Genomic DNA, 26,244 nt, shown 5'->3' with positions numbered 1-26,244 from the left:
CCAATATCAACAGGACTGCTTCGTATTTCAAACTCTTTCTGCTTCTGCGTGCTGTGATTGAAGGCTACATCTGTTATATATAATGTCGGCAGTCTGCCCATTATATCATGGATTTAAATCCACAATACGACGAATACGGGAATGGAAGTGCTATCTTTAATAACAAATAATCGAATTGATTCGTTTACGTCGACGTTGAATTGAATTGATAGAATAATTATCCTTCATAGTAGACATTCCCTGTGGTTTGGCAGGGTATTCAGCAAAAGTTACTGGAATTCTTCCGTACATTTTATATTAAAAAATTATTTTTGCAATGGAAAAAAAACCAGAACGAGATCTTGGCGATCGAGGGAGGATTCCTAATTAGGAAAGGCCGAGCGAGTGTCTTGGTTTTTCCTGATAACTTAGACATTTTATAGGTGAGAACATTGTAGTTGGTTTCAATCAGGGTTAGGAAACGAATCGAATTTTCCGAATTTCGCGCTTTTTGTATTCACTTTTACGTTTTGCTGGAAGATTCGATTCATTCGAAGTAGCTAGCCAGTCAAATTCGATTCGTATTCGAAAAACTCGAAATACCCGAACGAATTTGGCTATTACGTGGCACAAAAATTTAATGATTTATAGATAAAAGTATTAACTTAGAACTAGTTTACTTCATTAACTTTAAATACTTATATACTCAATCTTCACTTTCTCTGAAGTAAGAATCTTCTAACTCTTCCAATTTTATTTATAGTTTGTTGTTAGAACCCAACAATTTTATATAGTTATTTAAAATAGAGGTTGAACCGTTTTTGTAAAAAAAAAAAAATGAAAATCACGCAAAAAATACTAAATACGCGTGTTTCTAACGCGTTTTAAATTGCAAATCGTCCAAGCAGATTTATTAAAAATTGGCTTAGAAGCTTGTTTTTCTGATTTGTTTTCAGTAGACAGAGAAAATTTTGCTTAGTATTTGTTGCAAACTACATACATTTTGAAACACGAATTTTTCGAATCGACCTTCACGGCACCCAATTCACCCGATTCACCCATCCAGCGTCTCCTATTTATTCGGAACGAGTATTCCCTAATCCCAAATTCGATTTATTCGGGTTGAATGAATATACCCGGAAAAATACCCGATTCGTTTCCTAACCCTGGTTTCAATCAAGGGTTCTTGGGTATTTGATAGAGGGTTGATTGCTCTCTGTGCATTGTTATTTATGTTTGCTATTGGGTAACAATGTGTATCTACTCACTTGTTTAAACATGTAATATTCCACCCACAATTCGTTCCCATGTGAATTTCTCAAATTTTTTTAGGCGCAGTAAATCTTAAATTTCATCAACTGATTTTCAGTATCACACAATTAACACAAAAAAAGCAACCAACATGAAAATTATCACATAGCAATTTACAATTAAAGGGAAACAAGTATAAACTGATTCTTAATTTATAATTTTATTGAATTGTTATATATAAATCCTTATTCCATTAACTGAATATAGAAAGTGAAAAACTATTAGCTTACAATGTATATACCATTATTAGGAAGATTACATTTATTAGATTGGCCATTTATAGTCATATCGTTTATGTTGGCCTGGATTGAATTTATTATATCTATGATAACATTATTATTACCACCAAGTATAATTGATTTGTTTACATTTACAACAAAATTAATTTATAGGTTTACATCAAATCCAATAAATTTAATTACAAAACATAAACGAATAAATACAATAGATAAAGAAGAAGAAGAACAGGAATATAAATATCTGTATATTAATCCAAATTTAGGTAATATTACTAAAAGAAAATATGATTTAATGATTGAATTGTTAAATGCTGAAAATATTGAACAAATGGTTAATTTATTTGGTTATACAATTGAAAGTAGAATTGTTAAAACTAAAGATAATTATTTATTAACAGTACAAAGATTAAAGGGGAAATCAGATAGACAACAACGTATACCAAATGGTAAAGTAATTTATTTACATCATGGTTTATTAATGTGTAGTGAAATTTGGGTAACAATGATTGATAAATATAAAAATTTACCTTATTTGTTATATGAATTAGGTTATGATGTTTGGTTAGGTAATAATAGAGGTAGTAAATATAGTCAAAAACATGTATTTGCTAATATAAATTCAAATGAATTTTGGGATTTTTCATTAGATGAATTTGCATTATTTGATATTCCTGATACTATAGATTATATTTTAGAAGTTACAAAAGCTCCGAAATTAACATATATTGGTTTTAGTCAAGGTACTGCGCAAGCATTTGCTAGTGTATCTATTAATGCTGATTTGGCTGGCAAAATAGAACAATTAATTGCAATTTCCCCAGCAACTACTCCACATGGGTTATATTCTAAATTTTTGGATATTTTCTTAAAGACTTCACCAAATGTGACCTATTTATTATTTGGACGTCGTGCACTTATGCCATCATGTATATTTTGGCAAAAGATAATGTATCCTCCATTGTTTGATAATATGATTGATATTGCCAATTATTTCTTATTTAATTGGAAAGCAGAAAATATTACTAAATTACAAAAAATGAGTAGTTATGCTCATTTATATTCACCAACAAGTGCTACATGTTCGGTTCATTGGTTTCAAGTAATGTCATCGAAAAATTTCCAAATGTATCATGATACTAATTCTAAATTAACTGGTTTCCATCCAATTAGTTATCCTTTAAAGAACATTGATATACCAATTCATTTAATTTATGGAACTACTGATTCTTTGGTTGATATTAATGTCATGAAAGAACAACTTCCTGATAGAGCAACCACAACTCATCCTGTCCCCGATCATGAACATTTAGATAACTTATGGGGAAATGATGTTTATGATTTGGTGTTTAAACAAGTATTACATTATTTAGGTGAAAATACTGATGAAGTAACTGCCAGATTTTTTAATCAATCGAAAGAAAATGAACAATTAATTGAAGATATAATTGTTAATAATAGTAATGGCGAAGTAACAGAACTGGAAATTGATGAAATTTCCTCAAATCAATCGTATCTAAAAACCAAGGCATTTAAACAAATGAATGGCACAGACCTTTCATATATCAAACAAGAATCCTTAAGGGCCGTAAGTCCAACAACTCTCACATCTGGAGAAAGACATGCTTCTATGGGAAGTTCAACATTTGTTTGAAAGCAATAGTAAATAGTATATAGAGACAATTTTATTGTATTTTAAGTATTTATTTATTACATAAACTTTGCAACATTTTTGGGAAATATTTTGTAATCTTTTTTTGGGTAAGTGAATTTACCGTGGAAATACTAGTAAATTTTGCAACCAAAAAAAGGGGGGGACAGAAATCTTACATAAAATTGAGATCCATAGATTATTTCTAAATTATCTCTGGGATAAGTATTATGTTGAAGAGTTTGTTGCTATATTTATCTTTGGACTAACTTCATATACAAACTATTCACTAAAGTATAATAAATGATTTACTTGCAAACAATTGGTCATGACAACAAATCCATGTTGTTAAAAATAATTGAATTAAAGAATGATAAGAATGCGACATTTTTGGTCGCATTATGTTTAACTACTGGGTGGCTACTAAGGAAGTCGTGTACTTTGGATCCAATTTTTATTAAATTGTTGCACATTTTTTTTTTCCGTTTTCCCAATTTTCTCATTCATTTATTAAATTTAATTACCCTTTTTTTACGATTGATGGATTAAACCCAGCCAACTAACCATAAATCAAATAGATATAAATAGATATTGCATAATGGATAGTGAGAGTCATACCTCTCCTATGTCACAAGTACGTTTACTAAGATTACATTGTTTTTTTTTGCACATACTGTTTTGTTGATAGGAATTCACGTTTTGTTATTATCAAATTGTGTGCGGTAAAAAAATGCAAAAATTACAAATTAAATGACTCAACTAACCAAATTATATTTAGAATCCAACCGATTTGGGGGAAGACTTTCGTCCAGATGGTATGTACCACCTATAGGAATAGAAATTACAAAAAAGGAATTATTTTACTAACTTTGTTTTAGCCCTTATAAAGAAGATTAAACAACAAATTCCAAGATCATTGCCGTATTATGATAATCTTGAAGTTACTGTCGACAACGAAGATCCTATAGTCAAAGAGCTCATGAAGTTACGTCCTCAAAAACCAACTCTTGTCCTCCATAGATCACAGCCAATTGATGAATCGATTGAAAATGAAATATTAACCTATTCAGCAAGATTGCAAGAATTATTATACTTATTACTTAAAGAAACCAATCTCGATGATAATATTAGAATATCTATTGAAAGTTCGTTATTTGATATGTCATCTTATTTGCCGAATCATAGAGCTCTGTATTATGAAACAGGTGGACTTGATAGTGGAGATCCTACCTCTCCCCAACAACCATTGTCTAAGAAACAACAACAACGAAAACAAAATTTACTCAGACCAATTCAAGTGAGTAATATGTTCTTATTTCCAAATAATTCGCTTTGCAGAATAATAATTGATAATTACGATTATTTAATTGAATTTTGTTCAAGTTATTTTAATCTTTCATTAGCATCTCATATAACTAAATTCTTGGTGGAATTAATCTATAATTTACAATATTGGGAAGTAGTTCATTTGGTTTATATGATACCCAAATTCACATATATCTTGAAATTGATTGATTTTGAAATCATAAATACATCTTTTGGTCCACTTATTAAACCTCCAACAACTTATTTGTGTGACGATATGTTACTGGGATTGCAATATCCTTTCCCTTATCCATTTTATAATTATTCCTATCATTCTTTCAATTCAAAAGCAGATGAAGATAAATTGAAGAGAGTAAGAATTTCTTCCTATTTAGATATATCATTGAAATCAGAAGACCAAGAACCACCATTAAAGAAAAAACGTGGAAGGAAACCAAAAGTCAAACCAATGACAGAAGAGCTTAGAGATGAAACAACAGAAATTGAATCTAAACTGGCAACACCGGGCCTTCAACAAGATTTCAGTATTCATGGCACTAGCCCTGATGACATCAGCAGTAGAGAGGCGACTGTGTCTGTCAAGGAAGAACCCGAAGCGGAACCTACTCCCACAATTGATACTGTGTCTTCGAAACCAGAACCGGAAACTTATGAGATTTCGCCCACTTCTGTCCAACAACTCCCACTTCCAAGCTTACCACCTCAACAAGATCAACCACAACCTACATTTGCTCCACCTGGTCCTATGCACAATGTTCCACCAATGTATCCTATGATGCAGGTAATCCCACCCGAACACTATCAATACTATCAGTACCAAATGCATCCATATCAACAACAGCATCCAGCACAGCAGCCACTACCGCCACAACAAACAAATCCTCAGCAACATCAAGAAGGAATGCAAGAACAACAAACAATGGACCGTCATCTTCAGAGTAATGCTCAACCTTCTTACCCCCAACCACAACAATTGCCTTCTCTTCAACCAATCATGTTACCTCAGCAATATCAACAAGGAAACGAAGGTGGATTGCCTTCGATAGCTAACCTAACTGGTGCTCCACAACAACAACAACAACAAGAACAACAGCCACCGATGTTCCCATTTCATAATCAATTGAAGTTTGTCCCACAATCACCTAATAGAACCCAGACTGGAAATAGTAGTAATCACCCACTTGGTACTGAATCATCAACTATTGATGCGTCTCCAGGATTAGGAGCTTCATCATCTCCAGAAAATTCATTTGATACATCTTCAATGCTTCACGTAAGACAACAACATCAACTGCAAGGGGATATATCTGATTCTTCCATGATTATAGATGAAAAGGGCAAGAAGTCCAAATCAAGAGTGATACATCAATGTCATTTAACTGATCCAATTACATTAGGTAAATGTCTTAAAATATTTTATGGTAAGAATGAATTATTAAGACATCAAGAATTTGTTCATGCAACCAAAAAGAAAATATATAAATGTGTTTATTGTTCTAGAAATGGGGCCAAGGTTCAGAGTTATCCTCGTCATGATTCATTAGCTAGACATATTAGAAGAAAACATGGAGTTACAGGGAAGGAAAATAAGATGGCTGTGAATTATGCCAAAGAAAATGTGGAAGTTATTAGTGATGGTCCTGAATCTCCGCTTGAAGATGATTCGACTGAAAGTGGTAGAACTGGATATAGTGAGGGTACAAATGTTCCTCCTCAACCTCTGTTTGTAAGTAATGCGAAAGGGAATTATAGTGGGTTTTTGCTGTTTAATAAAGATTCCGGAGTATTGGAACCAATGAGTGATTTACAAATAGAACAACATCGACAATACCAGCAACAGCAACAACAGCAACAACCACAGCAACAGCAACAACCACAACAGCATCAACAGCAGCAACAACCACAACAGCATCAGCAACAGCATCCACAGCAGCCGCATAATATATTACCATCAATACAGACTAGTTTACACGGAAACGTTGGTTCTTCATCCAATCAACCAATGTATTCCTCAATGCAAGGAGGACCACTTCCTGGGATTCACTACCCTCCTGGTGTGCAATCCAGTTCACATATGAATCCCCAACAACAGCAACAGCAACAACAACAACAACAGTCGCCCACACAAAAGCAATCGGTGAAACTTCCTCTGATTAAAGAGTTGGAGAGTTTTACTTCTGGCAATAAGCCCAGAAATCCTGGTGGAATTCATCATGCAATGGATATTGCATATTTGAATGCTGATGGTGCTACCAATAATTGAAACGATTTCGGGTTGTTTTATATATATATTTATACATTTCATGTCTTTTTACATTTCTATTTATATTTGTGTATCTAATTGTATGTTAAGTTTGATTTATTACGCAATGGCTCTTGCAGCGGAAAAAAAAAACATGGTGGCGAAATGGTTGCAAATTCGAGAGGTAATCCGGGTAACAGATTTGGTCGTGTACCATAGAACAAAAAATATTAGAAAAGACTTGGAGCCAACGGGATTTAAGAACATGGATGAATTGTAGATATAGATATATTGGGATCTTTAAGCGTCAAATATGACCCAAGGAACGAAAAGGAATATTTTGGATTGTAGGGTAATTATTGGAATGTAATAAATGTAGGTTCACCTTCGGAGAATTTTGCATTAGGAAGGTGTACGAGGTAGAGAATTTTTAAATTGAGTAGGGATGACTCAGAGATAATAAAAGAGACAGCCGCCAAATTTCTAACTTCTTGTCTATTCTTTGAAAGATCCATTGAATAAAATGTATTTATTTTGAAACATCTAGAATCGATTGTAAAAATTTTGCAGCCTTAAAAGTTTCGCACTTTTGGTTGGAATTAACTCACTGGAAAAACTTAATCCTTTGTTCCAGATCATTAGAAGCATATAAATATTGGAAGGCTTAGAGGAATCCCCCCCCCTTTTTATAAACCGTGTTTAACCAAGTTTAACCATATCAGCAAGACAAAACAAATATCCAATAGCCCACCCACCAAAGAAAAGATAATAGTAATTTAAGAATCATACAATTATTTATTTTTGTATTTTTATAAAATATAATGACGACATAATTTGAAATCTTTACATTGCAACATAAAATGATAGATTTGAAATTATGTAATTATCTGATTAATGAAATAGTAAACTAGATTTAATAGTGGAGGATTCTCTCCATTTGTCAAATGGAAATTAAATATAATATGTCTAGTAAAGGATATTCTCTTAAAATAGTTTTAACATAATTGTAAAGTGGGTTGTGCTGTATTTATAGGAGTAATTTATTATTAATTATTTATTTATAATGAAAAAACTTTTTGCAATCATTAAATGTCGTCAATTCAATACGAAAGAAAGTAAAAAAAAGTTGAAGGTGTAAAAAATTTAACCCAAAAAAAAAAAATTGCTAAATTTTTTCCTTTTAAAAAAAAAAAAGTAGAAGTGGAATAACATTTTAATTTAATTTAGTTATTCATTCATTCATTCATTCATTACAGAGTAATAAGATGAATAGTACTTATACAGAGACAGGTCCTACTATGTCTCCTCATCAACCGTTAGATTCACCATCAATAAAAGTGGAACGAGCAGCAGAAGTATCTTTGTTAACTCAAAGAACTACACCCCCTCCGCCATTCCCACCACAACAACAGAATTTGCTGACCAAACAATCTCAGGGCCATGTGGAACAACCTTCTCTTCAACAACAATCCGCACTTCTCAACATAGGAGATATACAATCCCATACATCACAACAACAACAACTGCAGCAACAACCACCTCCTCCCACAATGGTTGTTCCTTCCCTTCCTTCTCAAAGGATTGATAATCGACAATCTCCTTTTAATACTTCCGCTTCACCAAATTCCGCGAATGCAACTGAAAATCAATTGCAACAATTGTCACCACCACAACAACAACAACCAAATCAACCCCCCAATACATCCAATAATAACCCAGATCCACATAATACATCACCAGATAGTTCATATGTTGCCAGCACAACTACTGGTGTTGTTGTAGATAACAACGAAGTTACCCATCTGCCCCCTTCATCATCAGCAACCGCACTCACATCTGTAACATTTGGTACTGCCACTACAGCTGCTACTACAATTACTGACATCAATTCATCATCATCTTCTTCACCTTCAAAAGAGAAGCTATTTTCATTGGATCAACAAATCAAGATTTTAAGTTCAGCAAATCCGTTGAATATTGATGAATATTCCAATCATTTAAATAAAATTGCTAATATTTTACTTTATGATTGTGATTTATTAACTAAAGAACAATATTCAATTTTACAATCCAAATTTTTCCATTTAATGGATGAATTATATAAATTCATTAATTATGACGATCCAATCAATTCAAGACTATATTTAATAATTGAACGTAATTTTGATGTCTTTATTCAAATTTCAACTGATGGTTCAAAATTTATGGAAATTTCAACTAAAACAATTCGATTTTTAACTTCTGTATTAATGAATTTAAATTATTGGGAAATTTATAATTTATTAAATTGGAAACCAATTATTTATCATTTTTTGAATTTAATTCAATTTGATTTAAATGATTGTTATTTAAAATTCATAAATGAATATCATAAGTTTAATTATTCAAGATTACAACAACCTGATCCACAACCAAGATCTTCATTAAATTCAAAATTAAAATCAAAACGTCATCAAAAGAAATTATATTTACAGCTGAAATCAAAGAAAAGACATGGTGGTGAAGGTGAAGATCAAGATGAAAATGATTCCGATCTGGAAACAACAACAACAAGATTGACTACAAAACAACGAAAAAGACTTAAAGGAGATAATAAACCTGCTGGTCATAGGATTATTAAAAAGGGAGGTCAAGTTATCCCCAATAATTGTGCCATAAATACAGCTCCATATGGATCAGCAGTCAAATCAACTAATTATGATCCAGATGTCATTCATGAATGTCAATTACCTTCTCCTGAAGAACCCCATAAATTATGTTTAAGACGTTTCTCTAGAAAATATGAATTAATAAGACATCAAGAAACAGTTCATTCAAAAAAGAAAAAATTATTTAAATGTTATGTATGTGTTAAACAAAATCCTTCAATTGGTCCAAGAATTTTCACTCGTCATGATACTTTAGCCAAACATATTAGAGTTAATCATAAGATTTCTGGTAAAGAAGCTAAAGCTGAAGTTGCATATTCAAAAAAACATGCAGAAGTGGTTGAAGAAGGTGATATTACTGTACATGTTGGAAGACGGAAAACTAAAGTTGATTTTGAATTAAGAGCTCACATGGAAAAAAGAAGAAAATCAAAATGTGGTGATAATGATGATGATATCGAAACAAATAGTGAAATGGACTCTGATATGGAGATGGATGACCAAGACCAAGAACAAGAGCAAGAGCAAGAGCAAGAACAAGAACAAGAACAAGAACAAGACCAAGACCAAGACCAAGAAAGTAGTATTACTGCTTAGGGTAGTTGGCGGTGTGTTCTGTGAATTATTATTTATATTTAGTATATTTTTTTGTTTCTAGTTTGAATACAAATCGTATAATCTTACAATAATTTTACATTTTCATTTGTCTATATTACATTATTTATCATATGTTACAGTGATGTTATAAACTCTTTTCGTATGCCTGTTGAGCAAATATGGCTCGCTTGATTTCTTCATCTTCAATATCTTCAAATATCTCTGGTGGGACTTTTGCTAATCCGGTAATTGGTCGCCTTAAATCTGCAACATTCATTTTAATATCATATACTAATTTGTTAGAATCATTTTCTAATTTGGAAATCTTTATCGTTTTTTGAGGTTGAGTAGATTCAGGATAGAATGTCAGATTGCTATACATATCTCTAATTCCTCTAGTCAAGGTTTGTCCTCTAGCTTCCAGTAATTTGGTGTTATATTCTTGTGTTTTCTTTGCTATTTGATGCATCCACGTGACATCTGTTTGATAATTTACTATAGGAGTTGCAGTTAATGGACTCCCACCTCCTCCACTACCACTAGCAACACCCTCACCAAATATACTACTTAATTTACTTTGATTAGGGAAAATTTCAACAGGATCGGCCAATTCTCCAGGAATATCACCATTGTCTAAAGCTCTTTGTTCCCAAAAATCATCAATAACTTTTTTACCTCCTTTAATCATTCTTGAACCAAATTCCCTAAAAATAGATCTTGCTGTTACTAAATTAACTGATCTACCTTTATATGAATTTGGAATTAAACCACGTTGAATTAAATCCATTTTTTCTTCATGAGTACAAACTTTCTTAAATAAAGTTAAGTGTGTTTTAAATAATAAATATGAATCACGAAATCCTACTAATCTTGCTGGTTCAGTAGAAATCATATATAATCTATCTCCTTGTCCTAATAATTTAAAAGTTTTCATTTTAAATTCTCTACCATCTTTCAAATATCCCAATTCATCAATTTTCTCCTTGCCTTTAGGATCTTCATGAGGAATTACTACTTCATCATTAACTATACTTATTGGATTCCCATCCTCATCAAAAACACCTTCTTCCAATACCAAGAATTTTGTCCTTTTACGTCCACGCTTCTTTGGTCCTGGTTTATCTCCATGATCACCTTCATCCTCTTCGCCTTCTTCGCCTTCCTCTTCTTCGTCTTCTTCGTCTTCCTCTTTAATATCAGCTGTTTCTTGTGGGGCTTCTTCTCCATCTTGAGTCTCGTTGATTTCCAGATTGTTATCCTCTAGTTGTTCGGCAAGATCACGAGTTGACGCCTTTCTCTTTCTTGTCTTTCTAGCAACTATTTCTTCTTCGTCTTCTTCTTCCTCCACATCTGGTTGATCTTCTTCTTCGTCCTCGTCGATATCTTCATCAACGTAATCATCATTGATTGCATCATCTTCAAAGTCATCTTGCTTGACATCAATCTCCTCTCCTTCGCCGTCCATTATTGGTTCCGTAACGTCGTTGCGTGTAGTATTCCTTGTCATAGCTAATCCGATTGATGCTTTTGTTTACAATTGAGTGTATGAAATGAAGTAGGAAAGAATTTCTCCTTTGATTGATTTGATATTTTTATTTTTTCTGGTGAATGAGAATTGAAAATTTTAAAATGAAAAATGTCTTAAATGCAATGTCTCTGTTTAGCTGTATTCCCTAGGATGATTGAAGACTGTTCTTTCGGGAAAATAAGAATATGTTAAAGGAAATGGGCTTTTCATTTCCCTTAGTTAACTCTATTGAGATGTATCTCAAAATTAAAAAGCTCTCCTTTGCTTTTTGTTGTTATCTCTCCCGGGTCGTCATTGGGGGATAGTCTCTCTTAATATGCATTAGACGACATTTTACCCTATAGCTGTTACCCGACTTTCTCAGCAATTCAATTTAATTGCAATGCTCCTCAACGTATTTCAAAGTTTACTAGAATTGATTTGTGACCCATGTAAGACACAGCTTAATAAAAGACAAATGGATATTACAAATCCTTCCTCCAACCCTTGCATTCACCTGTTGGAAGATTATTAAATAATCTAATCAATATAGAGTTTTAATACATCAATTTCCGGTCGCTTAGTGTTGCACACAACTCTCCTTTAGATTCCATTCTACTATATCTACCTTATTGTCTTGTTCTCCCTAGGTCAGTTTCCCGGCTTCTTTTTATTTTTATTTTTCTTCTTCCTTCATTTTCTCTTGTTTCTCTTTTTCCTGCATTTTCTTATCTGGCCAAGGGTTTGGAATCCCCATAGCATCGTAGTACTTTATTCCACATTCTTTTGGAACACCAGCTTCCATTCCTGGATCACAAGCACATTTAGGGTCCACTCTAAACTGCATTTCTGAACGGCACGAATTGTAGGGCTTGTGACAGTAGCCAAGATCATCAAAGAAATGAATTCTCTCTTTAGGCAAGAATAAACTAGCGGCGATATTGTGCACTGGAGCGTCGCCCCATCGTTCGTAGAAGAAGCCTCCGTTATGACCCAAAAATTCAAAGAAATCTGTCCATATGCTTGAGATCTAAAGAATTTGAGGGAGGCGATTTCGAAACTTGTCCAGAAATGACAGCCATTATAAGTTTCCCCATCATCGTTAGTGAGGAATTGTCTGAAGCTATCTTCCGAGATATATTGGGGGTTAGCATTGATGAATTTTTTAAAATTGTCCCATAGCGTAGGAACCGTTCTTGGTCTATCCAATCAGGATAGGACCAGTGTTCTTTCGGTACTACTTCATAGTATGTATCTCCTGAGACCGCCGACGTGGTCAACTTGATGAATTCTTCGGTAAATGGTACATCCTTGAAGAACACCCAATCATAGTTAAATTTTCCGTTAAAGCGGTCTTCAACATGAGTAATGGACAGTAACAATCCATATATCTCTCGGTTTCCGGCAAGTGTCACAAAAGCAGCTTTTACCTTTTCTGTCTTTCTGACTTCCAGGGGAGGTAATACCTGATGGATATCGACATTGGAATCCTCGGGAAGTATCTTTCCGTCGGTCGTAGTATGAAGGACTTGCGTAGTGTCCCTTATTTTACCTAGTCCTGAAATTGAATATAATATGACGTTTGGTACTAAGACAATTAAGAATATAATTGCTTTTTGGTGGTTTGCGACTCATCTTGTAATAGATTGTTCGATCTCCAAACTCAAAACACTACTATTGTGGAGAAATTATGAACATAGTGTTGGTAAGTGTATCGATAAAATTCAAAAAGAAACATGATATAGGGACGGTCTGCATTTTTGGAGCCAAAGCTTCAATGCAATAAGTTCTAGATTTTATCCTCATTTTTGATATGTCCATGCTATGATTACCGGTTGGGTCCTTGACAATTAGAAGGAGGCCTCTCTTGGCGTGTTTCATGCCAACTTAGGTCTGTGTCTGGATTGGCATTGGCGATAGTTCCTTCAGCCAACGCATTGGGCCATGGCGCGCCGTTGTCCATGTTTATTAGAGTCTTTGTGTCTTGGCAGAATTTAGACAAGCTCCTTCCTGAGCTTTCATGAACATCACCTTTGGCGCCGCTGATGTTTAAGTATGTATGAAATTGCATACATATTTCGATGTTTTCTGGTCTCCACATGGGGAGCAATCGTGCAACAGGTTCAGTTCATTTATAAATATCAGTGTAATTCCCCTAAGTTCCAGTGTAATTTAGTAACCGAGATTTTATATATTTTATGCATAATTCAGTCTAGTTTAGATCAGTTTATAGCTTACCCAAGCTTTCCCCTTTCTGCGCTGGCTTCACCTTTCTCAGAGGTATGAGGGTGACATAACGATACTAACTATGCAACTGACACGCGTCTGTGTATCGGTACTAGTTCTACCCAAACAATCTAAGTTATTAAATTACATGCAAATAGAATCAGGAGAATGAAAAGTCATGATGTTTTCTTACGTACATCTTGTCATACCTAAAAACCAATAAGTATCATGGTATTCATCTCGGTAATGATGAGACGGAGGGTGGGTATAGAGAAATTCGAAAAGACAATAGACTTAGGGTTTTTTCGTGAAAAACTATGGCAGAAACTGAGTATGCTGTTATTCGGGATGAAATTTATGATACACCCTTGTTTCGCAGATTGATGAACGTCATCCACATGTCTATTCTTGAATATCGCTTTCATATAGTTAGATGATGTAGAGAGTCAAGTGAGTTATTCATCCTATGGAATTTCCGGGATCTATAGAACTTCGCAACATTTTGACTAATCGAGTGAAATCTGTATGTTCCTTGGTTATCTCTATATACAAGATTTAGACATATTAAAAATATTTATAACTTAAACGCAAACAATAGTCGCAAATCAAAAGATTATGTCTCTTTAGTGTACACATCATCATCCTTATGCTCACAATCTGGTTGCTCGTTCTTAAATGCAGGCTTATTCGCAAGATACTTATCGAAGGCATCATTAGTTTCTGGGAATGGTCTTCTACCTAATAACCGAATCATATCTTCTCGTGTTATACTTTCTTTAGTTAACAATTCATTGGCAACCAATTCAACTTCTTTTGATTTCTCTTGTAATATTTCCTTACATTTAGTATAACATTCAGTAACGATTCTTTGTACTTCCTCATCAATTAATTTATTGGTAGCTTCACTAAATGGCTTTGTTAAATCATCTTGCGATCGGGTATCAGCATAATTGACCAATCCTACTTTTTCAGACATACCAAATCTCAACACCATTGATTGGGCAATTTGAGTTACTTTTTTGAAATCATCATGAGCACCACTGGTAACCGAATTAAAATTTAACTCTTCAGAAACTCTTCCACCTAAAGTCATGGTCATTCTGTGATACAATTGCTTGACATTCAATAAGTATTCATCAGGAGGTAAGTATTGAGCATAACCCAATGCACCTTGGCCCCTTGGAATAATAGAAACTTTCAACAATGGATGGGCAAACTCTAAATACCAACCGCAAACAGCATGACCAGCTTCATGATATGCAACAATTTTCTTTTCTTCTGGTTTCAAAAGCTTGGATTTCTTTTCAATACCACCAATTACCCTTTCAATTGCCAATTCGAAGTGCCTTAAAGTTACTGATTCTGCATTATATCTTGCACCGATTAATGCAGCTTCATTACAAACATTCGCAATATCTGCACCTGAAAACCCTGGTGTTAAAGCAGCAAGTCTGCCTGACAAATCATGATCAATATTCTTTTGCAATTTAATCTTTTTTAAATGTACTTCAAAGATTTCCTTTCTTCCTTGTAATTCTGGATTATCAATATGAATATGCCTATCAAATCTACCAGGTCTCATTAACGCCTTATCTAACATATCTGCCCTATTAGTACCTGCTAAGACAACCACATGGTCACTGGTATCGAAACCATCCATTTCAACCAAAAGCTGGTTCAATGTTGTTTCACGTTCATCATTGGCACCACTCATATTACCTTTAGAACGCAGCTTACCAATAGCATCAATTTCATCCACAAAAACAATAGATGGAGCGTTTTCACGGGCAGTCTTGAATAAATCACGTACACGAGATGCACCAACCCCGACGAACATTTCTACAAATTCAGAACCAGAAACCGAATAGAATGGGACTCCAGCTTCACCTGCAGTTGCTTTGGCAATAAGAGTTTTACCAGTACCTGGTGGGCCAGAAAGAATTGCACCTCTAGGGATCTTTGCACCTAATTTTTCATATTTTTCAGGATTTTGTAAAAATTTAACAAATTCCATAACTTCTTGCTTTGCTTCAGACATACCTGCAACATCCTTAAATCTGATCTTGACTTCAGTTTCTTGATTAAATTTTTTAGCGGTAGATTTTCCAAATCCCATTGGACCACCCATACCTCCCATTCCGGCACCTGCTTTCTTGGTCATGTAATAAATTGCACCCAAGAATAATAATGTTGGAACGAAGTTAATAATCATCTTGGCGAGACTTCCTTGTGTGGTATACAACACTGGAACACGCATTGATGGAGCAACTCCATACTTATCTTGAACTTCACGTAAGTTACGTTCGAATGTTTCTACGGATCCAATTGCAAAATAGAATGATCCTTGATGATGGGAATATTGTGCCTTACCATTGGAATTAAGTTCAATAAGGGCAGTTCTATTGTTGATTATAATCACTTTGGAAACCAAATTCTGTGATAAAAACTTAGAAGTGAATTCTTGGAAAGTGATCTCGTTTTCGTCAGTTTCTGAATACATGGAATAAAGGATATACAAAGTAAGACCAAATAATGCACCGAATTGAAACAATTTTTGGGGATGGAGATCAAAAGTAATAACATTGGAGTCACTATCCTTCTTGGGTGGTTTCGATTCAGATGAAGACTTTTTCAGGTCTGATGATGAAGGTTTCAGCTCTGAAAAAGGGTCTTGTGGCGGCTTGTAGAACTGGTTCTTAATGTCATTTGTAAGCATCTCACCAAATCTTTCCAATTCATAGCTATCTGGACAAAGCTTGTTGGTGGCAATTCCTTTGTTAGAAAGTGGAATCGATTCCAACGTGTCAAAAATCTTGTGCCATGATCTTACCGCTTCGGGGTCGAATTTAAACATAGTTGCATAATCAGTAATAAAATCATGCATGTTGGCAGTTGGAGATAAGTTGGAATACAATCTTAACATGCGGTTCACTTTTCCATTACTAAACCTCAACTCATCTAGGTATACGAAATTATTCAGAATTACATAGAAAATCTGAAAGCACTTCAATATTTCTTCTTCTTTTAATGGCGCAAGACCCGGGTTTTGGCTACGAAACGTTTCTTGCATCTGCTTAAATAATGTATGATAATTGGTATTCAAATATTTCTGGTCATGCTTCTTCATCAACTCGCACTGTATACGACACTCTTCTATGCAAAATGAATAGACTGCTTGTAATCGGTGAGCAAAGGCAGGATCAAATGCATCTGATGATACATCGATCCCCGGATCTGTTATCAAATTCTTTGCAAATGCTTCTCGTGGATCATGGATATGTGAACTGATTTCAAGGCCGTACTTCTTCTTGTCAAATTTCTTGAACATATTCTGAAGGTCATTAAAGTAGTTCTTTGGGTCTTTATTTTTCTCAAGTAATTTTATTGACTGATGGAAATTTCTAGTCAATGCAATAGTTGTAACACCTGGAAGAGCTCTCCTTATCATTCTCATGGAGGCTATCCTGCCTCTAGCTGCGATAAGAGACATTTCGGATTTAATGATGGGTACTGGGCTGATGAAATAAGACCCAATGGGGGAGATTAATTTTCACTGGTTTTTTTTTTGCCTCTGTCTGACAAAGAGTTGGGAATTTTACTTTGAGAATAGAATATGTACAAGGTACACGACTTACTAGGGACTTTGAAATTCTTATGAGCCGAATCACAATAAATAAAAGAAGTTTCCAATTTCGTTTTGGGCTTGCAGCATTTTCTATGATTCATGCAGAATAAAAAGCTATGAAGAGATGTAAGACTATATCAGTGTGATACCAAAAACCTACTCTGAAAAATGAAATGGAATAATCAAACTTTTTCTCTTTTAGCGATTATATAACACGCTTTCATTAAAAGCGTTGATAACAGCTGAGACAACAAACAAGCGGAAGAGCTTATCAACCCTCGTGTAATTGTCGTCCTTTCATGCCATATATTGGTTTCTGTGTTATATGGATTTCTATTATGTATACATCATGGATTAAGCGAAACGTGATATTTGCCCTTCCAAACAAAAGTAGACCATTTATTTGAAAAAGAATAATCCTCACTTTCCACGATATTTTACATTGATATCGCAAGCTTAATTAAGCGTGATACCGAACACATATAGGATCTAGGAAATTAAAAAAAAAAAGTAACGCTAGCTACATTGCAATTGTGTCTTCTCCATCCAATTGATGGTGGAACCTTTTTTTCTCCCGATATGTTGCTTACATACAATCACTAAATTGAGATAGAGTTTGTATGTCATCCTTTCACTAGAAGAGTACTGTTACTTATGAACCTTTGTCTTTTTCATGCTTACTCCAAGCGTGGTTTTGTCATTATGTTCCAATGTTATCATATTCCCTCGACTTCCAAGTTTCTGATATTGGATATTCAAAAGAACAGAAGCTGTAATAAATAAAAAATATTCTGAAATGCTAATTAATCAATTAGCAACAAAATATTATTTTCGGAATTGCTGCAAAAAATTTAAATTAATTTCGTCAAACTTATTGAAATTAGGGAAACTCAGGCAACTGAATACACTTCTGCATAACTAATAAACTCAAGAAAATATATAATAATAGTTACATAGGTATAAAAACATAACAATCGTTAAAGACATAAATTTATAAAATAAGAGCTTTCAGGTTAACTTTGGCTAGACTGTCAGCTTAGATAGTGATGTCAGCAATTACTGGTCTATGGTCACTGAACCTAAAACCGTCATCCATTAAATTTTCCATGATTTCATGTTTAGAAGCTAGAATATTTCCTCTGCTTGCAAAAATAAAATCAATGGTATCTCCTTCTGCCCCAGAGAACCCGGAAACTGTACACATATTCTCGTTGATCTTTGTGCTTGCAATATTGGAGGTATCATCCAACGCTGTTGCAAGAATCATGTAAGAAGATCCAGTTCGTTTTGAGTTAATATCACCAGCAACAACCGTTGGATAACCATTTCCTAGTTCGTCCACATACTTTACAATTAAATCGGAACCATAATTTCTTGCTTCGTTGGACTTGTGATCATAATGTGTGTTAAGTACATTAATCCCAGCACCAGTCTGTTTGTGAATAAACGTACATATAGTCACAATTCTTTTATAGGTTGTAGAAGGATGTGCAGAGGGGATATCTGGTGTAAGACTCAACCATTTCTGAGTACCGCTCTGTAAGTTCCAATCTTCAGCATTATATATAATTGGTGAAAACTCACCAGTATTTGCACCATCGTCGCGGCCAGTTCCAAAATGAGTCCAAGGGTAAGAATACTCGTCTCCATTAAGGCCATACTTGATATCGTTAAGTTGATTAACAAATACTTCTTGAAGTGTAAAAAATGTTGGAATTCCAAGGTTACATGCCTTCATGGCTGAAACGAGCGCATCCTTACGTTCGGCCCAAGGCTTTTCTCCTTTCATTAAGCTCGGGCCGCCGTTCCTTATATTATGGTTAAAAACTCTAAAAGTTAGTATATTCTGGTCTCTTTTGGTATTCCCTTCTTGTTGTTTGTATAAATGATAAGCATTCAGGATGTCAAAGAGGCAATAGATAAAATAAAGTGTAAGGTAGATGTTTCTGTACATTTGAAGATTTTGTTTTAATCTAGGGAATATCAAATATAATAATCTTCTTTTGGGAGAAGAAGAAGAAGAAGAAGAATTTGAAGCAATATTTATATTATGCGAGGTCATAGAACCATTCAATGATTCTTTATAGATTAGTTTTCTAACAACGGAGCGCATGCTATGTTTATTTTTTAATTTAGTCTCTATAAAAAATGTGGCTAAAGCCTTACAAAATAGTGATGCAAAATTTTTTATTATTTACAATAATTAATCAATGTTTGACTTTAAGATGACAGTCAAGAAGGCTTCATTGGGTCACAGGTAGGTGGAAGGTGTCTGCTTACGTGTATAAGACATCATAGGGTCTACCAAAAATATCGACAATTCTAATCTACTGTAGAACCCAAATACGTAAACTCCAGGCCCAACTAATATACATCGAATAACGACAACTTTGCCTTACGGAGAAATGATCAATTTAGTTAGCTAAATCATGAAGGTCATGGGTTTCCATCTTTGAAAAATTTTAAAACTATCATCAACTAAGGCAACTTATATTTTTAAGCACATCAAGTTCTTTTTGCTGCAAAATATTGATCCAAAAAATATTTAACGGAATAATAATTACAAAAAAAAAAAGAAATTACAAGATGGAGATATACTTCAGTTGGTTTAATAGATCCTATTAGCCTAGCGGAAATCATCGAGGCTACCAGGATGAATTAACCGTAAAAGAAGGTTAACAATCAGACATCATAAGGTGTTGAAATTAGGTCTTACTAGCCTATTTCTACACAATTATTTGAATGTAGGACCTCGGCAATTCCTTACGCTAACCAGCACTCTGCGAAATTTCCAACGTAATACATTTAATATTTTAACTAGATCTGGATTCAAAGAGTCATCGCCGATCATGAAAGTCATCAGATCAACTTTGAATCAACTAAGATTTGATCTTACAAATGTCGCCCTTCATTTTCTTCGGAGATGCAAACTCTGGCGGTGTCTTTTCTTTTTTCTGAAATAATAATAGATTTCCTTGAGAATGTATCTTAAATTTTGGAATTGATGTAGTAGAAAAACATTGTACGAAATCTCCGAATGACCTCTCCACGGCGCTCAAAATATATCGTCTGACTTTATTTTTGGTTGGAAGTATTCAGGAGCGAAAAACCTCTGCGTTCTGTGTCTTGCAACACTTTATCTGGACAAGGAAACGTTTCAAGCTAACAAGTACTTCTTAGTGCGGGCAACATAAAAACGCAATCATGGTCATTTATTGACATTTATAATCTCGTCAGATTCATTACGTTTTACTACGTGACGATCGAAGAGATTATTTTGTCAAGTTTTACCTCGCGATCCCAAAATCAAACACCCTTGAAAGATCTGATAGCCAATCCCCTAGCTTCTCACGAGTAGACTTGAGAAGGTGGTACAGAATAATCTTTCTCGCCATTTAATATCACTTTCATCGCCTTATCTGGGTAATTTTGAGTATGCCCTTCCCTTCCAGAAATGAAGCGACAGCGGGACAGGTAACTACACGAATGGCTTTGAATAGCGTAGGTAATTGAACTGTTCATCTTGCACAAGGGTTTGGCAGTAGTCATCTCTATACGTGATTGAATGGCCTATGAAAAGTAGAATTATAAGAAGATATACCAAGGAAAGGAGCTAAGTACCAGTTAATAGCTAGACTCGAATGATCAAGGTGTTTCATTGAATCAGCACATTCTGAGCAGGGTGTCTCTTTAGATATGACATGTCCAAAATACATTCAATGTTCATACTTTTGGCCCAATTTTCTTTTTTGGTAGCCATTACATCTGCCATTCCTTCATCGACAGAGAGAAGTTTCTTCAATTTCTTAATTTGCTGTTCCTTCAAGACATTCTCTATGTAACGAATGTATAATTCGTCATCGCTACCATATCGACCGGGGTATTTTAAGTAAAAGTTCGATGATCATCTTACTATACAAAATAGATTGATGTTGGCCATTGGAAGATGCAGAGGCTAATCGATCCTCCCTCAAGAGGTTGATAATGACTCTTATCTCCATCCTTTGTTTATAAGGTATTTACTGTATGTGAAGGGAAAAAAAAATAACCAAACGCTTAGAGAGATCTCCCTTGAAATTTGGTTGAATGAAATGGCGAAACAACTGTCTGAGAATTACGTAAACCCAAGACACATCATCTATGCTCTCCTTACTATTCTCTACAGACTACAATAATCAAAGTAGCAGTTAATATCATGTATTGAAACATATGAACTATAAACCTTAAACAAAAAAACAAAAAAGAAAACCATAACAAATCATAAATAACCCCATTCAATCATCATAATAGCAACTCAATTGAACATTTAATGCTGCAATTGATTAAGAATTAATAGATTTATTTCTTACCACATTCACATGGGACAGTATCTGAGCATCCGCATTTGCATTCACCTCCACATTTGCAAGTTGGGTCTGATGAGTTAACTAAGTTGAAGTGCATTGTGTTACTAATAGTATTATTTGTAATATATATCGAATGAATTGATTATATATGATGAATCGAAGAAGAGAAAGAAGAAGTGAGATGATTTTTATTTAAGAATTACGTAGATTTGTAAGTCTATTTATATTCTCCGCTTTTGCGTGCTTTTAGCCCCAAAATTTTTATTTTTTTGGAGGTGATGACTTTAAATTAAAAATGCATCCAATTAGGAACGTTTGCATAATCCCCAACTGACGATTTGTTCATTCATAGTAACATACCAATATTCAAAAAAAATGCTCTTATGTGTTTTCAATTTACGAATACCAGGATGATTGAACTGTAACGAGTTTGAATATCTGATCTTTTGAGAAATTTGACACGTGTACAAGCAAGTATGTTATGAAAACTTTCAAGAACAAGGGGTATATCAGTCACACACCTCAGTGAAGTTGAAATGACAATGATTGTATCTAGCAACGAATAAACGAAAGGGTTTGGAAGATGAAAACTTTGCGTCTTAGTCCGTTATAACTTGGTTCAAACATAATTTAGGTTTGCAGCCAGGTTTGTAACAGTTTGATGAGCCAAAAAAAGCAATGGCGAGATAAGCTATCTTGAGTTGTGAAAAAGCTTAATAGGCTAATGTGTCTAACGCCACCTTGACACCTAATGGTACTTGTCTACAGAAACCTTTGTCAACATCACATAGCCTTATGAACATTCTCTGCAATATCCTCAAGAATCCGTCGTTGGTTTAGGCAAGAAAATCAAAAACGCAAAAAACCCTCAAACTCATTTCTGTGCGAGAATTATGCCCTGAAACAAATTTACGCACCTAGATTCGCACCATGCAACCACCCCAACACATAGAAGTAGGGCGTTAGGGAATATGTATAAGGAATGGACAAACTATACTCCTATTTGAACCAAAGGGTAAATCCTAAACAACTTATCATTTCATCAGAATGTCTAACATATGACTCTCAATTATCGTTAGTCAGACACATAACAAAGACAATCTTGAAAATCAATCCATACTATGCAAAGATTATTCTTCGAGAATATATCAAACATATAGAGAATTCCAGCGAGGAAATATCAGATGAACTATATGAATTGTTCTGCTCCTCCTTAATTTTGAACGCGGTTGAATCGCCACCAGATACTCCTGAAATAATAAAGTACTATGTGAATGGGCTTGCTAGTAAAGAGTATTTGGGAAAGGATTACGAATCTATCTTGGTAAAGGAAACGCCTAAAGTGATAACTGGAAGCAACACAACTGGGTTAAGGACATGGGAAGCGGCATTGTATTTGTCGAACTTCCTAAATGATGGTCCCGAACCACCCTACGATTTTAGAGATAGCAATGTATTGGAATTAGGATGTGGAACAGGATTAACAAGTCTTGCTCTCGCAAAGAATTATCAACACAACTATGGTTCCATAAGACAAATTGTGATGACTGATGGGTCAACTAGCGTATTTGATAATCTTTATGAGACTTTGAAGCTGAATAATCTTCAGAATGAAGCAAATATTAGATGCCAGCAACTAATATGGGGTGATGATTTAAACATACAAGAAGATATAGATTTCTTAATTGGTGCAGATATAACGTTTGACTCGACTCTATTGGAAACATTATGTTTCACCATCAATGATTTCTTTGTTAACAAGAATACAAAATTCGCAATAATCGCAGCAACTGTAAGGAGTATAGAAACAATAAAAATCTGGGAAGAACAACTTGAAAAATGGTTTACAAGTAAGTGGTCTATTAAATCCAAAATAGAGAAGCCAGAATCTTTGACTACCAATTGTTGGTTTAGGATTGGAACTCAAGAAATTCGTGTGTATGAAATACATAGTTAAAAAAAGGTCATTCCTGTATACAGCCTCTGTCCAATGAAATTAGTTTATTCCCTTCTTCATAGTAAACCGATTTTTTCTCTCACTTCAACTCTCTATGCAAAGAAAAAAAATTCACCATTCAAAATTGAAAAATTCCTATACAAGCTTATATAAACCACATCATACGAGATTAACACAATGGCACTCAAAAGATATCCATTCCCAGTTTTAAAGACTTACTGGCCATACGCTGCTGGTGGTATGTAATTTACTATCTGGAAGAAAAATGTGTTGAGGAATAAGCGAAATATCATTGAAGTTGAATCATAACTTCAACCACGTTGAGGTTCTGAATACTGTACTTAATACTTAAAAGTCGTCCGATGGAACTATCATGTCAATTATTCTCAGCAACATAGGACCAACTTGCAATCGAGGATAATCGAATACTAACTACAAGTTTTAGCTGCCATCACTTACTACTTAGTCTACAAGGCTTCAGTTGCTTCCATGAACTCCGCTGAATTCATTAACGATCCAAGACATCCAAGATTCAGAAACGGTGGTGCTGCTCCAGAAGGACACTAAATATTTTGAGTCATTACTTATTAGACAGATAAAATAAACCGTGTCTATTTCGAATAGTTTTAAGTGATAGATGTTATCCATAATGATAGTTGTATGTTTATAGAATATGTGTTTAGTGACATCCATGTTGAAATATTAATACATATTCATTGTTATTTGAGTTATTCATTGAAGATATAAAGAAAGTCCGTCGAAGAAATCCGAAATCAAATTTACTATATGGAAATGTCAAAGTGGTAGTAATTTCCCCTACAGGATTGAGAAACTGAATACGTGGAATATACTCTGTTAGCAAATATCCGTTGGCCCTTTTAAAAAACGCCCGTTGTCTACAAGAATTGCGGACTTAGAATGACCTATGTGTATTCTATGTGATTCAAGCGTAGCAGTCTACGCGAACATGCGAAAGTCAAAGCAACGACTTCGAAATGTATTCACTGGACAATTTAGAGATATGCAACTTTGTTGAAATTATCATAATCTCTCTCTTCAAGAAACAAATCTTTCTTCTCTAGAAGTTTGCCTTGAGATACTACTTAAAACTTGCGTAATACAGCATTAAGGGGACACGAATGTATCCCCAATTGAAAGTTGCGACGACGAACTTTCTTACTTATCGATAGTATAATTCAATCGATTCAACTGATGCTGAAGGTCTAGATGTAAAAATGTACAGAATGGCGCCTATGGTCGGGTTTCCATACGCAAAACATGCTTCTCATAGTTTGTATCTAGGCGGGAGTCATTAGTCGATAGTCTTTATTATCTCTGAATCAGATTGTAAAAGATTGACCTTATTAATGCCGGCTGTACATGATTTCAAAGATTAAGCTCAGGTTATCATCTACATGTATATGAAGTTAAAAATTACATCATTCTCGATTTTACTAGAAGATCTGTTTCATATCATAATGCCTGCATATAACCTCTCGGTGTAAGATTTGTACAATGCACCGTATTTATAAATAACTTCTCTCGGTCCTATAAACCGTTCAAAACCCACAAAATGGCATCGCGCCAATCAAAAAAAACTTGAAGTAAGCAGAGGGCCCAAACCTTCTCAAAAAAAATTTCTCTCCAGATTATCAGAAAAAAAAAGGGAATTACTTGCTTTGCGAAATTCGGGACCGAAGTTTGAATTAATAATCATTTGAATACAGCTTTATAAATATCAATATTCCTTATAATTCTATACATTTTAGTGTTTTTGTTGCAGATCATCATCGTTATCATCATAATTCATTATGCTTCCAATTAGAAATAATATTTTACGTTCTAGAATGACTTCCAGATTCTTATCATTCAAAACATATCCAACACCAAATCCAAATGCATTAAAATTTGTATCACCAGAATGTTCTATTGTACCCATTGAAGATAAGACATTTGAATTCACTACAACCTTAGAAGCAGTTCATTCTCCTTTAGCGTTACGTATATTCAAACTTCCAGGTGTTAAATCGGTTATGTTAGGACATGATTTCCTTACCGTGAATAAACAAGATCATATTCATTGGGCTAATTTAAGACCCGAAGTGGTAGGATTGCTAGATTCATTCTTGACTAGTCATAAAGAACCAGTAATTACTAAAGAATTATTAGATAAGGTAAATGAAGAAGCTTCAGCAGCTGAAGATAATGAAGTTGTTGCTATGATTAAAGAATTGATTGAAACTAGAATAAGACCAGCTATTCAGGATGATGGAGGAGATATCGAATATAAAGCATTTGATGAAGAAACTGGTACTGTATTTTTGAAATTGCAAGGTGCTTGTAAGTCTTGTTCTTTGAGTGAAGATACTTTAAAGCATGGTATTGAAGCAATGTTGCAGCATTATATTGATGAAGTCAATGAGGTTGTTCAGATACTTGATCCAGAAGAAGAAATTGCATTAAAAGAATTTGAAAGATTAGAACAACTGCTAAAAAAGAATAGAACTGAATATTCTGATGAAGAGCCAGTTCCTGCTTTATAAAGGATTTTAGTCAACAACGGTCTTTTTTTTATATTTTTGATTTTGTAATT

The 26,244-nt window shown here is 34.2% G+C and overlaps 8 protein-coding genes across 8 annotated transcripts; 4 read left to right on the top strand and 4 right to left on the bottom strand. All coding sequences in view use genetic code 12, as the record gives it.

The window, feature by feature from the left end:
* Positions 1–1,521: 1,521 nt before the first annotated feature.
* J8A68_001778 (TGL1) lies at positions 1,522–6,766 on the top strand (the record flags this gene model as incomplete). The annotated part of the gene is made up of 3 exons (XM_049405459.1): positions 1,522–3,114; positions 3,956–3,992; positions 4,056–6,766. The coding sequence occupies 3 exons, from the start codon at positions 1,522–1,524 to the stop codon at positions 6,764–6,766; spliced, it is 4,341 nt and encodes a 1,446-aa protein (XP_049264914.1).
* A 1,244-nt stretch (positions 6,767–8,010) lies between these two features.
* On the top strand, positions 8,011–9,990 carry FGR15 (Fgr15p; the record flags this gene model as incomplete). Its single annotated transcript, XM_049405458.1, has 1 exon — positions 8,011–9,990. The coding sequence occupies one exon, from the start codon at positions 8,011–8,013 to the stop codon at positions 9,988–9,990; it is 1,980 nt and encodes a 659-aa protein (XP_049264913.1).
* A 145-nt stretch (positions 9,991–10,135) lies between these two features.
* On the bottom strand, positions 10,136–11,497 carry NPL6 (Npl6p; the record flags this gene model as incomplete). The annotated part of the gene is made up of 1 exon (XM_049405456.1): positions 10,136–11,497. The coding sequence occupies one exon, from the start codon at positions 11,495–11,497 to the stop codon at positions 10,136–10,138; it is 1,362 nt and encodes a 453-aa protein (XP_049264912.1).
* Positions 11,498–12,173: 676 nt separating this feature from the next.
* On the bottom strand, positions 12,174–13,460 carry J8A68_001775 (uncharacterized protein; the record flags this gene model as incomplete). Its single annotated transcript, XM_049405455.1, has 3 exons — positions 12,174–12,527; positions 12,763–13,055; positions 13,385–13,460. The coding sequence occupies 3 exons, from the start codon at positions 13,458–13,460 to the stop codon at positions 12,174–12,176; spliced, it is 723 nt and encodes a 240-aa protein (XP_049264911.1).
* An 876-nt stretch (positions 13,461–14,336) lies between these two features.
* Positions 14,337–17,213, bottom strand: J8A68_001774 (m-AAA protease subunit; the record flags this gene model as incomplete). Its single annotated transcript, XM_049405454.1, has 1 exon — positions 14,337–17,213. The coding sequence occupies one exon, from the start codon at positions 17,211–17,213 to the stop codon at positions 14,337–14,339; it is 2,877 nt and encodes a 958-aa protein (XP_049264910.1).
* Positions 17,214–18,384: 1,171 nt separating this feature from the next.
* Positions 18,385–20,153, bottom strand: J8A68_001773 (uncharacterized protein; the record flags this gene model as incomplete). The annotated part of the gene is made up of 2 exons (XM_049405453.1): positions 18,385–19,156; positions 20,116–20,153. 2 exons carry the CDS (start codon positions 20,151–20,153, stop codon positions 18,385–18,387), a joined length of 810 nt encoding a protein of 269 aa, XP_049264909.1.
* Positions 20,154–22,676: 2,523 nt separating this feature from the next.
* Positions 22,677–23,651, top strand: J8A68_001772 (protein-lysine N-methyltransferase; the record flags this gene model as incomplete). Its single annotated transcript, XM_049405452.1, has 1 exon — positions 22,677–23,651. One exon carries the CDS (start codon positions 22,677–22,679, stop codon positions 23,649–23,651), a length of 975 nt encoding a protein of 324 aa, XP_049264908.1.
* A 1,811-nt stretch (positions 23,652–25,462) lies between these two features.
* On the top strand, positions 25,463–26,194 carry J8A68_001771 (uncharacterized protein; the record flags this gene model as incomplete). Its single annotated transcript, XM_049405451.1, has 1 exon — positions 25,463–26,194. One exon carries the CDS (start codon positions 25,463–25,465, stop codon positions 26,192–26,194), a length of 732 nt encoding a protein of 243 aa, XP_049264907.1.
* Between the last annotated feature and the right edge of the window lie 50 nt (positions 26,195–26,244).

Source organism: Hemisphaericaspora subhashii (assembly GCF_019202705.1).
Source record: "Hemisphaericaspora subhashii strain CBS 10753 chromosome Unknown scaffold66, whole genome shotgun sequence".
Taxonomy (NCBI): Eukaryota; Fungi; Ascomycota; class Pichiomycetes; order Serinales; family Debaryomycetaceae; genus Hemisphaericaspora; species Hemisphaericaspora subhashii.
The sequence above is the reverse complement of the archived record's forward strand: the minus strand, read 5'-3'. Positions and strand labels throughout refer to the sequence as shown.